At 34.0% G+C, this 12,423-nt stretch overlaps 2 protein-coding genes across 3 annotated transcripts; both read left to right on the forward strand.

The window, feature by feature from the left end:
• The first annotated feature begins 921 nt into the window (after positions 1-921).
• On the forward strand, positions 922-4,812 carry LOC140891410 (mediator of RNA polymerase II transcription subunit 11). The gene is made up of 6 exons (XM_073299883.1): positions 922-1,133; positions 1,307-1,379; positions 3,537-3,599; positions 3,867-3,970; positions 4,086-4,202; positions 4,390-4,812. Exons 4-6 carry the CDS (start codon positions 3,917-3,919, stop codon positions 4,564-4,566), a joined length of 348 nt encoding a protein of 115 aa, XP_073155984.1. The 5' UTR covers positions 922-1,133; positions 1,307-1,379; positions 3,537-3,599; positions 3,867-3,916; the 3' UTR covers positions 4,567-4,812.
• A 389-nt stretch (positions 4,813-5,201) lies between these two features.
• LOC140893370 (uncharacterized) lies at positions 5,202-7,180 on the forward strand. Of its 2 annotated transcripts, XM_073302433.1 has the most exons (4): positions 5,202-5,270; positions 5,744-6,279; positions 6,399-6,624; positions 6,723-7,180. In XM_073302433.1, the coding sequence occupies exons 2-4, from the start codon at positions 5,755-5,757 to the stop codon at positions 7,157-7,159; spliced, it is 1,188 nt and encodes a 395-aa protein (XP_073158534.1). In that variant the 5' UTR covers positions 5,202-5,270; positions 5,744-5,754; the 3' UTR covers positions 7,160-7,180. The 2 variants fall into 2 exon arrangements, with proteins under 2 accessions (XP_073158534.1, XP_073158533.1); XM_073302432.1 differs by lacking the exon at positions 5,202-5,270 and having other exon boundaries at positions 5,728-6,279.
• Positions 7,181-12,423: the final 5,243 nt, after the last annotated feature.

The raw sequence follows: 12,423 nt of genomic DNA on the forward strand, positions 1-12,423 counted from the left end.
ATTCTCCATACCCATCCCCGCGGGGATCAAATCTCTATCCCCATACCCATACCCAAAAATATATATATATTTATCTATATTATAAATAAATTTTATTTATTTATATATATGTATATATATGAATTAGTAAATTTTATTATATAGAAATATAAAAATTATTATTCAATTTTATAATAAAATACCTAAAATATTTTGGGTCAAATTTTTTATTATAAAACTAACTTTTAAAATTAATAAAAATATTTTAAATACAAAATATTTCTATAAATAAAAATTAATATTTTAAAGAAAAATACTATTTATCAAAAATTTATTAAGATTATATATTGTTTTTAAATTTATCAAAATAAATAATATATATTTAGACTAATATAAATACTTTATATGTGTATGTAACATAAATGAGATTCAAATAATATTTTTATGTTATAAAAAACTAAGCTATCATAAAAGAATGTATTATATATAATGTATAAAAAAATATATTAACGAAATAATAATAATACTTTAATTTTAATTTTTTAATAATATTTTAAATTAATAAAATTTTATAATTAAAATATTATTATTATTATTATTATTATTATCTAGGCGGGTTTGGGGATGGGGATAGCATCCCCATACCCGCCCCAATATATTTCGAAATCCGAACTCATACCCGAAAATACTCCCCCAAACCCGTTTCGTTTCGGATTTTTTCCGCGGATACTCGAACCCGCGGAGAAAATTGTCATCCCTAGATTGGGTTGTGGATGCTCTAAGGCTCCGTTTGGTTTCAAAAGCCAGGCCAAAAAAGCACTTTTTTAAATGCTTTTCAAAAGCAAAAAATTATAGCTTAAAAAAATACTTTTTTTAAAAAATGTCTACCAAATCCAAACGGCTAAGTGTTTATTCTTATTTCCTAAACTTAAACTCACGATTTCTCCCATCTCTCAAATCTGAATCGCTCCAACCTTTGAACCCCTCGCTTGAGTCGCTCCTGCAGATCTTCGACTTCGACTCTTCAACCAAAGTCTTGACCCCTTGAACCCGTCGCCGTCGCTCCTGTCTGCTGCCCGAACGCCTTCTATTTTGGCTTCCCTAATCCCCTCTTCCTCTTGTCCATCGGAACACAATGAAGAGAAATTTCGAAGGTAGGTATTTTGGGTTTTTGTGAATTGTGAGATTTAATATGGGAGTGGGACGGCAGTGGTATGCTTTGTGAATTGTGAAATGTAATATGGGAGTGGGACGGCAGTGGTATGCTTTGTGCATTTTAACGTTGAGATATATTTGAAGTTAATTTTATCTGTTTTTTTATCAACAGATCTGTAATTGAGTTTGAGTGAAGATATATTGGCTTGTACATCTTCCAATGATTCAAAAAAGAATCTAAACAGGTATGATGCATGCGTTTCAAATTGTAAATCTAAATGAGAGCATGATGTGAAAAACTAACAGTCTATTTGAGTCCTAGGACGGTTTCCATTTAAAATGGTAGATTTCTGTAGTCTTTTCATTCTTTTAAAGACTTCTTGCGGATCAGAATCTTTGTTTTATGATTATCTGTTTGTTGAAACTCCGATGAACTGCTTCTCTTCCGACCTTCCAAGAATATTCAGATGGAACAATTGTTTATTATGTTGAATTGGATCTGTATTTTCAAAACAGAGTGATTCAGATATAAACTGACATATTTTATTGATTTTGAAAGAATGGCTAAGCCTAATAATTTGTTATGATTTATAGGGAAATATTTTGAAAATAAATGCATTGGCACTTCTGCAAAGTTTTAAAAATATTTAAACCTTTATTAAGTTACATATTTTATTGATTTTGAAAGAATGGCTAAGTCTAATAATTTGTTATGTTTTATAGGGAAATATTTTGAAAATAAATGCATTGGCACTTCTGCAAAGTTTTAAAAATATTTAAACCTTTATTAATCTTTATATATATTTCTGTAAATTCGATTTTGTTTTTTTTATCTATATCTTAAAAATTTTAGATTAGATAGTCTATTATTTGTACATGTTTTTTTTTAATTTCCATTTTATCTCTATCTAGAAAATTAAATTTTATCATATTTATTTGTATTTTTAATTATATTTTTTAGGTTGATAATGATCATTACATCTAAAATTTTGAATATCTCATACGTTGTGTGAATTTGTTTGACATTTAATCATCTCATGACCTGATTTTTGATTATTTGAATTTTGAAAGGTTTTGTTAGGAGCTGGTTAGATTATTTGGTTATAGATTATTTAGTTAGATTATTTAAATAATCCAATATCTCGACCATTAATTTAAACTTTATATCTTTGAAATTGTTATCACAATCTATGTTCAAACTCTTTTTTGTTATTTTAAACAGAAAAAGAAGAATATGTTTAAAAAAAACAGAAAAAGAATAATTTAATTCATAAATTCTTAAAAATATTAACAGGGTTGGTTTTTTATTACATCGTGTTATTAAATTATGAAACTTGAGTCAATGCATTATTGTGTACGTTATGGTTAACCATTCATTATGTTATTCTTTAGTTGTTTGTATGACGTACTTTCTTTATGTGATAAACTTAATGAACTAACTTCATAGTTGTGCACGTTGTAAAATATTTTTCATTTTGTGCCTTTATTTTTCTAACATTAAATTTTGTTTGATAGTCATATGAATATTTAGTTTGCTGTTGGATGTTCCGGATTACTCCCAACAATATTTATAATGAAATGCATAATATATTTTGATGACACAAATATTTATTATTTCATAAAAACCATTTGAGTGTGTGCGTGTGTATATAATATATATCGTTGTGTGTGCGTGTGTGTAGCTGTACAGGTTTGAGGCATCAGTTGGAACACAAGAACTTTGATTAGTATTTTTCGAAAATTCATATTTATATATTTGTGATTATCGAATTATTGCATGATATGAATTTATTATAATATTGTCTTGTTCAAAGACATAAAATCGTTAATTACACTTGTTAGACAGAAAATTTGATAAATCTAGATAGATGTAAATTGAAAATTTTGGAGATTTTCGATTTATGGTGATTAATAATTGATGATCCGATCTGCGTGAATTCTAACGTGTCCGTCTATGATTGACACGTCAAATCTGCGCAACCTAACTAACTTTGGACCTTCCGATCTTGAGTTCGACATTCCGAACTCATCTTTTGCATCCGAACTGCACCCTTTCCATCCGAATAGTTCGGATCCTCCGAACTCTCTTGGTTCAAATTCGAACTCGCTTGGTTCAAATTCGGTGCTTCCGAACTACTCGAGCCAATTTTGTCCTACAGACCATTTCCGGACACCATGGAGTCGTTTTTCAAATTGGTTTTATCATATTAAAATCCTTTAATCGTGTTTTATCATCTTGAATATGTTTAGCTGGTTAAACCCCATAAAACGGATTTCGAGTTATTACAGCATGTATTATATTTTAAATTTTTTTGTACAAGGCTTTTTCATATTGGGCCTACACTTTCACTGAATGGCCCTTTCACTTTCATTCTTTCATTTTCATCTTCATCCACTGACAGACGTTGGGCCAGCATTCTCACTTCTCAGTTCTCTTCACGAGTAAAAATCGATCGTTGTGAGAGGTAATTCTCTGTTTTCGTTTCTTTAAATATGTTTTTTCGATGTATTCAAGCTTCTATATTAACTTTCTTTTGAGTTTTTGATTTATCCATGGATTTAAACTTCTAAACTTTTGTTTTTTCGTGTGATTACTGATTTTTGAGAAAAAAAAAATCAGTTTCTTTTACGCCTCTTTGGAACCAGCAATTGGGTTTCGGCTGGCGTTTTCTGTTTCTGTCCTTTTTTTTCTTTATTTTTGGAATTGAGGCTGTTCTTGTGCTTTATGGCAGTAGGACCTTTTTCGAAGGGCAAAGGATTGCTGTTGTGTGTATTGGCCACCATGGATCCACAAAGCCAGAGCACTTCATTGCAGCGACTCCAGAATGTCGAGAAGGTAATATTTCAAGATTTCCACGCTGTAAAACAGTGTGTCAAATCTACCATTAATTAGTTTAGTGAATCATTTAACGTCTGGTATTTGAGAAAAAATGTTTTTCTTGATTCATTAGAGGATCGTAAGGGTTTTGGAGCTTGTTGGCGGGGTAATGGAGGAAATGGGAAACCCAAGTGGCCCCAGAAAGGATCTTGTCAACAACAGTTGCAGTGAATTCATGCAATTAGTCAAGGTTTGAAGCTACTTCATTTTCAAACCATTATTGGTGCGGTTGTTAACATTATTGTCTGCCTAATATCAATTTCTGTGTGTTACGCAAGAAAGTCTTGCTTATCAATTTCGGAGCTTCAATTCTAACAGAAAAGTGAGGTAATGTTAATCCGTGTTATTGTTAACTCAATATTTATGATTTGAAATAGGACATTCAAGTGACGCTGCGTGAGGAGATCAAAAGCGCATGTGAGTATCGTCCATTTGAAAAGTGTGACTATGTTCCGAGAATATCTAATGAAATTTGTTGCAAGAAGCTAGAATATGTCATTGCTCAAGTAGATGAGATGAAGCAAACAATTGAGGGATATGGTGATGCAGCTTGAGACGTTTTACTTTGTTCGAATGTGTGCCCTCGCATTGCTGGATGCGCTCGGGCATTGAATTTTTGTTTTTCATTGTCTAGAGTTTTGCCATTAGTTATATCTAGTTTTGATGAGTTTGAGGATAGGGGAAATTTGGAATATGTTGGATGACGAAGCATAAATATTGTGTAAGACATTGCCAGAAGAAATTTAGCTTTTATAGTGGGGAATGTTTTTCCACTCAGATCACGATTTTTGGATTCTCTGTGTTTGATTTGTTTTTTACTTCTGCTTTTCTACTCTACGAGTTTAAGAATGTTCAGGCCCTTTGTGATTTATTTTCTGTAGTCCCTAAGGCTGTGTTCGGTGTCTATGATAAGGCGGTGATTGATTCCTTAACCTATGTTTCGCTCGTAATTAAGGCGTTCCCTCCAATCTCGAAGCCCCGGGATTTTTTACTGTTACATGTGGAAAACAAATCCATTCCTCACGCTGGTTTTAGGAATCCATTTTTCTACAGTGAACAAGATTGAAGGCCAACATTACCAAATTGCCCCTGAATATTTTAACATAAATTATAATCCAGTTGTGTCGTCATTCTTATCGGATCTGGATCTGAAAAAGCTTTTGGCGATGAAGGAAGATAATGGAGTATACTGATAACGAGATCCGTGGACAAAGATCGTTGCCAACAGTGCAGGATTTAAAGTTTGTCGCTGCATAAGGTACGAACATTCCCTTTGAGATTAATGGTTCCAAACTATAATTTCGATTTTGGTATGAAATACGTACACAACAATCTGCAATAAATACATTTTTACCAGCTCCATCTAAAAGGTGTCGTCTGAAATCTACCCACTATTTACGTGAAAAAACTTCAATTTGTATTTCTACAAATTAATTACTTGAGTAATTACATTTAGGTTTTATGTTTTGGTTGTCGGTTTTGCAACACGTTAACACCTTTGTTCAGTGCATTTATTGTGAAAAATAATTACGCATCTATTCACATAATGAATCGATGGTTGTATGCATCCTTCATAATAAAAAATACTCACCGATTAAAAGAAGACATATTCGGATATATGAGCATTGTACATGAAGAATTATTTTTGCAGCTGTTTTGATATGAAGTCAACTTTTTATTCCGAATTTGTTGAATTGGCTGCTCAACTAATGATTTTTATCTTTTCTTAAGTACTTCAACCAATGGACACAAGACGTAGAAACATTATCCTTATCATTCTGGTGCACCGTATGTTGTTGGGGAATTTGTTGATGGTATGTGTTTTAGCACGACACTACAAGAATGTAATTGCCAAACGAAGACGTGTCACACATAGAAGGGAGGTGTCTTACAATATGGCACAAAGATTAAATGCACAAATTAACCACTTACATAGGATCACTGATATTGGCGATGCTCAGTGTGTTTTGAATTTGCGAATGAATCGGAATGCATTCGCACGATTGTGTTACTTGCTAAGTAATGTCGGAGGGTTGGTCGAATCTAGATATGTGAAGGTAGAGGAGAAGGTTGCTATGTTCCTATCTATTTTAGCACATCATAAAAAAAACCAAGTAACAGGACATGATTACATGCGTAGTGGTCATACAGTGAGCAACCATTTCCACGAAGTGTTGTCCTCAATATTGAAACTACATCCTATACTTCTGGTGAAGTCAGTTCCTATCCGAGAAGACTCTTCAAATGAAACATGGAAATGGTTTAAGGTAAGAGATAATATTTCACTTTTTTGTGCAAGTACAACTTTTTAATAATGTTTACTTTGAAACATAACTCACTTGCGTTGTCTTTGTTACTGTTTTCTGAAATTTTGAATACGTTTCAGGGTTGTCTTGGAGCATTGGATGGTACATATGTTAGTGTGCATGTTCCAAAAAATGAGCAGCCCAAATTTAGAACAAAAAAGGGTACTATTGCCATAAATGTTTTGGGTGTTTGTGATCATAATATGAATTTCATTTATGCGCTTTGTGGTTGGGAGGGATCAGCAGCTGATGCAAGGGTCCTACGTGATGCTGTAACAAGAAATGAAGGTTTCAAAGTTCCAAGAGGTAATATCTTTTGTTATAGTGTCTTACGATAAATGAGATTCGTGAACTTTTTAAGGTTCCCTTGAGTAATCTAATATCCATTCATTGTTATGTGACAGGATGCTATTATCTCTGTGACAGTGGATATGCAAACGTAGAGGGGTTCTTGACACCATATAGGAGAGTGCGATATCACTTGGATGCTTGGGCCAATTCATCTACTGGGCTAGAAAATTACAAGAAGTGTTTCAATGTAAAACACTGTCGTGCGCGTAATGTAATTGAAATGGCATTCGGGATGCTTAAAAAGAGATGGGCTGTTCTTCGATCACCTTCATTTTACCCCTTGAAAATACAGAATAGAATGATAATGACTTGTATTTTATTGCATAATTTCATCCGAAATCAAATGCCCGATGATCCTGTTGAAGAACTGGAAGATGACTCCATTAGTCCAACGCATGGCATAAATGATGACTTTATAGAAACTTTGACATCTTCTCAAGCTTGGGACACGTGGAGAGACAATTTAGCAATGTGGATGTACCAAATGTAGACTTAAATCGTATTATGGAGAGTTGTATTGCTTTATATTATTGACTAAGTCTTGGATTCCTTATGTTTAGGATGCTGTTTATCTTCATGTATGTGCATGATTGTCTGTTGACTAATTATGTGTAATATATCCATGTTTTCAATGTTTTTGATATTTGACCAATTTTACTTGTATCAGATGTTACTGTCCATATATGTTCATTCTCATGATTAACATTTACACTTTAATTTCTTTTCTGTCAGCATTATTGACAGACAATTATTTGCAGGTTATCACACATTTCATCTGTCCAAAGATATGGATTCTGTTCCAAGCTCTTTCAATGGGAATGGACGAGGCACAAAAGCTGAGAAAACACGTCGTACTTGGAGCGTCAGAGAGGAAGAAGCCCTTATCGAAGCTCTGAAAACATCAGTTCATCGAGGTTTTAAAAGCGAGAATGGTTTTCGTTGTGGCTACTTGTCTTTCTTGGAGACTGAGCTCGCCAAAGTGTTTCTAGGTTCAAACATACGGGCTAACCCACACATAGTCTCTAAAATTCACGTGTGGAAGAAAACACATGGCTCCTTGATGTCCATGTTAAGTCGCAGTGGTATAGGTTGGAATGAAACTGAGAAAATGATTGATGCTTCGAACGAGGCTTGGGAAGAAATTATTAAGTTAGAAACACTTTTAAAGCTTGGTAACAATATTCATGTATGATGAGTTATTATTTGGTGCATTTATTTTATAGGGGGATAGTAACGCACGTCTCATGCGAAATAAATCGTGGCCGTATTTCAATGACTGGTGCGAGATTTTTGGAAACGATAGGGCAGCAGGAAATTACGTGGAGCCATTCATTACTGCTGTACAAGAAATTCTGAGCAGGGAGAATGATGTAAACCCTGATGTCGAGTATGTGTCCACTGAGTTTCTCAATACTATGAAGGGTGCAGGTGAATCAGTCTCAGTTTCGCAAAGTCCTCTCTCCAATGCAACTAGTGGTAAGAACAATTCAAAGAAACGCAAGAAAAATGTTGAAAATGAAGATGGTATTGTGAATGCTATCAACAATTTAGCGGACATTACTAAGTCCACTATGTCGGATCTCGTAAAGCAACTCGGGATTGACGAAAAGGTGGCTGCACTTTTGGACAAGGCATTTAACGCACTAGGAGACATGAGAGAGTTCAACATGGATGAAAAAGTGTTGGTGGCAGAGTTGATGGTGGACAATCCAAGTAAGTTAGGCCTCTTTCTGCGTCTGCCTAAAGAGGGTAGGGTTAGCTTGATTCAAAGGTTGTTGCACAAAGATTGAAGATGGTGGTTGCGTCTTCAGTTTCATGATTAACATATTGAGAGTTTTTATTTTGTATTTTGGCCTACCCTATGTAATATATGCATGATATGGCAAAAAACCATGGTAATATTTGCATTTGTAGCTAATTATCTTTTTCAACTAGCACTGCCAATTGTTTTGGCTCGCAAGTTTATCAAGCTTGTTCGAGCTTGCCTATGGTAGTTGACCACTTGTTTGTAACAAGTGGAATTGAATTGTACTGGTGTATGTTTTGCTGAACAAGAATGTTTATATATTATGGGCTGTGAGTAAATAACTGTTATTTATGGCTTTCAATGCACTAGTGTATTATGTCATTGTTGATGTTTTAAACAAATAGTGAAAAGGCCTCGGGCAATACCATTTTTCACATGATTGTTACGCTTTTGAGTGTTTGTATGAGCATGAAAGAGTTGGTTTTATCTGTGGTTGCATATATATTTTTGGCTCAACATTAATTAGCATCTAATATCTCATAGACTACATAACAACATAATATTTGCTTAAAGAACCAACACATAATATACATCAACGTAATTTATTTACTAAAATATACAAAATGCTTGGTTGATCGACATTGAGATGAGTAGCAGCCTGTCTTGAACAGATATTTCACAAAATTAAAATACTGCTGCCCCATAGAGTAAGCACAGGCTGCTTACAAAAGTCACTTTACATATTGATTACCTACATTCATAATCAATCAAAACATGGGGCACAAAAGAGGAGTCGGATGTACCAAAAATTACCTACGTTGATGTTCATTCCATAGTTGCTCCCTACACATCAGAGACTGAGTTAGATGATTGAGAGCTGCGAGGATAGTAGGAGTCGGAACTGCTATCGTCGATGATCACAACAGTAGTCTCGGTGGTTGCATCGCCCGAGTCCTTTGATTTTTCAGGACCTCCATCACCTTCTATAGAGTTCCTGTCAAATTCTGGTGGTGTATTATTTTCATTCTCACCATCTGGTTTTTTCCATTCAATGTACTGATCAGTGCCAGCAGTTGTATTAGGAGCTGGAAGCACATTTTCCTCATCAGAAGATATTAAGACAATCTCCACATGTTCATCCTCTGAATCACTTGACAGAACATAGATATCAAGAGGGAATTCATCAGTGTTCTTGGTTGATTCTTTGGTAGAGGCCGAATCAGAGATGGAATCAGACATATCCTTGAGATAATGCAAGTAGCTTTTAGGTGCCTTCTTTCATCTGATAAAATTTTTGTACAAGAATGCGTGGTATATATAGTTGAAATTGAAAGAGAAATAAATGTCATCTCACCAACCATGGAGCAATCTCAACTGGAAGAGAATTATTGCATTTCTCTGCGTAATAGTGTTGACCATATAGGATGGTGGTTGTCCATCATTTCTATTAAATTCCAAGCATCCGAATATAAGGCTGTAATATCTTTTGGATGTTAAATTGCAATATTATGTCCATCAAAGTTTTGGCAGTAGATTCATGATGAAGAATGAGTAAATTTTGGATGTTGTGGTTAAGTCTTCACAAGAAGTTGTCGTTGCTATTTAGGTGGGCCATTTTTAAGATGCAATAACCATACTCAAACAAATTAATTTGAATAACATAAAAATAATAATTGTGATCAAACATATTTGATTGGCATCTACCAGAAAGGTTTATAAACATTGAACATAGAGGTCCATTTAGGAAACACTTATATTTCCAGCATACTTCTAACTATTTTAATACATTAGCATCATACAATACTTAGGAAAATTTATAATATAATAAGTATCAGTTACATTCTGGCCAAAGTAAGAATACCCAAAATGATACATTCTTAGTTCATAACATCCTTGTGTTTTTGGCCGGATTTGTTCTACAGAATATCATCGCTTAAACGCATTGAATGCAACTTCTTCTCCATTGCCTCGGCTATCTCAGCAACCCTTATCGAAAGTTGTCGTTGCTCATTTTCCAACTGTCTCTGGGCATTTATAAGTTGCCTTAAGTTGAGAGATTCAAGGGGTTATCGTGAACTTGAAGTACTAGTTGAATTTGAATTATTTGTTGAAGTCGAATTTGCGTGATTTGGGAAAGGCGTTCTTTCGGTGTGTTGCCTCTTCTCCATGTATTTAGTAAAAGCTTTCAATGCTTCACTTCTAGTGGGGAAGGATGAGTGCGCAACCCCGCTGAATCCGGTAACTTCCAGTTCCGTTTCCTGCCAATTACTATAAAGTCCTGGGTTGTGCCCTTTGAATACCACATACGTCTTGCCCTGTAAAAGGAAACAAACATTGCAAGAAAATACATGGCATACACAATAAAATATAACTCTGAATTTTAAGGTTGAAAATGGTACGAAAACGTTACCATTTTTCCAATAACCACTGCAGGTTGTTAGCTACAAACATGAAAGGAAAAAAACGTCAAAAAAACAACGATCTGTTGTCTTAACCATCTATGAAAATAGTAACTTCCAAACCATATGTAGCTAAACATCATAAACCAATGCTAAGTTTCACTTGAATACAACAACACTATAAAATAATCAAGTATTCACAAAGTAATAAAATATTAATATAAACATTGTATAGTGGACATACAAAATTTTTAACATCAGAACAATTTGGGGAATTTATTTTGACGTCTTCAATCAAATAAAACGAAAAAACCAAAATATACATACAAAAAAATCCACAATAGGAAAAAAAAACTCAATTATTAACATCAGTTCACCAAAAAACTTCCGAAATCATTTCTCTCTTTCGAAGGAATTTTCGCATCACAGATGAAATAAAATTAAAAGTTACTTTGCTAAAAAAACCACCAAGACAGGAGTAATATTCGTACTGATTACCTTTTACAGAGCACAAAAAATAGCAATTGGGAGTCCAAAGATTTCGTTCAGCTGCGTTGATATGAAGGAAATGGGTTCGGGATGCTGAGGAGAAGGGTTTTCCACGGTTTTATCTTGGGAGATGCAACTTGATTATATAAAAAGAAACTGATAATAATGAATTATATGCTCAGGGTATTTTCGGTACTTTCCATTATTTTAATAATAATCCATAGAATTATCATGTGTAACAAACATGATACAAATAATCCAAGCCACCTAATCATTCACACCAAACAACAAATAAACATATCACATATTTAAACTATCCATTCATTATCTACTATTTTATCAATCCATCTGTTATCATGTCACACGTACTAAATGGAGCCTAAGTGCATTACTTTCATGATTTATTTTCTGTAGTCCCTAAGTGCTTTACTTTATAAAAATGGTTGACCCCGAAGGGGACCCCATCCCACATGAGTCAGAGGCCCATTGGCTCATGCGGGGGTTAAATCGAGGGATGTGCACAAGTAGGCAGGGACCTGAGGGAGGGAACAACATGGTCCAACCCCCATCCCTAAGTGCTTTACTTTCATGCAATGCTTTGACGAATGGCGATGGGAGTTATATATTTCTGGAGATGCATTTACGCTATCTTTTAATGTTGAACTCTTAATGAAACCATAAAGACACTTGTTACTTGTTAGTATCCTTTTGTTTGAAAATTAATCTTGAATTGGAATGTAGGTGTAGAAGGTTATGTAGCTTGTTGGGTTTGAATGGCTGCTTGAGTTATCTTTTTGTTTGAACCTTTATATGATTGCTCTATTTTTTTTTTTTTTTTTTGTAATTACTGAATTGATGTCCTAGGAATTCTGTTTTTTCACACTTAGCTATTTAAAAAACTGTAATTGTTGATAATTTATGCACTTCTATTCAAAATATAACACGCATTCCAATCAACCACGATTAATTTATGCATACATAACATGAGTATATATAATTATGCTTAAAAAATTGTCAAAAAATTCAACCGCTTAGACGGTTGAGGTTGTAGGCGTTATTGACCACCTTGTTGTCGCCTAATGCCATCTACAATGTTGGTCGTGCTTCATTGTCTTTAAT

This window comes from Henckelia pumila, chromosome 3 (assembly GCF_033568475.1).
Source record: "Henckelia pumila isolate YLH828 chromosome 3, ASM3356847v2, whole genome shotgun sequence".
NCBI lineage: Eukaryota > Viridiplantae > Streptophyta > Magnoliopsida > Lamiales > Gesneriaceae > Henckelia > Henckelia pumila.

Excerpts from the sequence above, each read along its gene's own strand:
- LOC140891410 (XM_073299883.1), top strand. The coding sequence starts at position 3,917 with ATGGATCCACAAAGCCAGAGCACTTCATTGCAGCGACTCCAGAATGTC. Across the intron at positions 3,971-4,085 it reads GACTCCAGAATGTCGAGAAG|AGGATCGTAAGGGTTTTGGA; the intron begins GTAATATTTCAA and ends TTGATTCATTAG. Across the intron at positions 4,203-4,389 it reads AATTCATGCAATTAGTCAAG|GACATTCAAGTGACGCTGCG; the intron begins GTTTGAAGCTAC and ends GATTTGAAATAG.
- LOC140893370 (XM_073302433.1), top strand. The coding sequence starts at position 5,755 with ATGGACACAAGACGTAGAAACATTATCCTTATCATTCTGGTGCACCGT. Across the intron at positions 6,280-6,398 it reads AAACATGGAAATGGTTTAAG|GGTTGTCTTGGAGCATTGGA; the intron begins GTAAGAGATAAT and ends AATACGTTTCAG. Across the intron at positions 6,625-6,722 it reads AGGTTTCAAAGTTCCAAGAG|GATGCTATTATCTCTGTGAC; the intron begins GTAATATCTTTT and ends GTTATGTGACAG.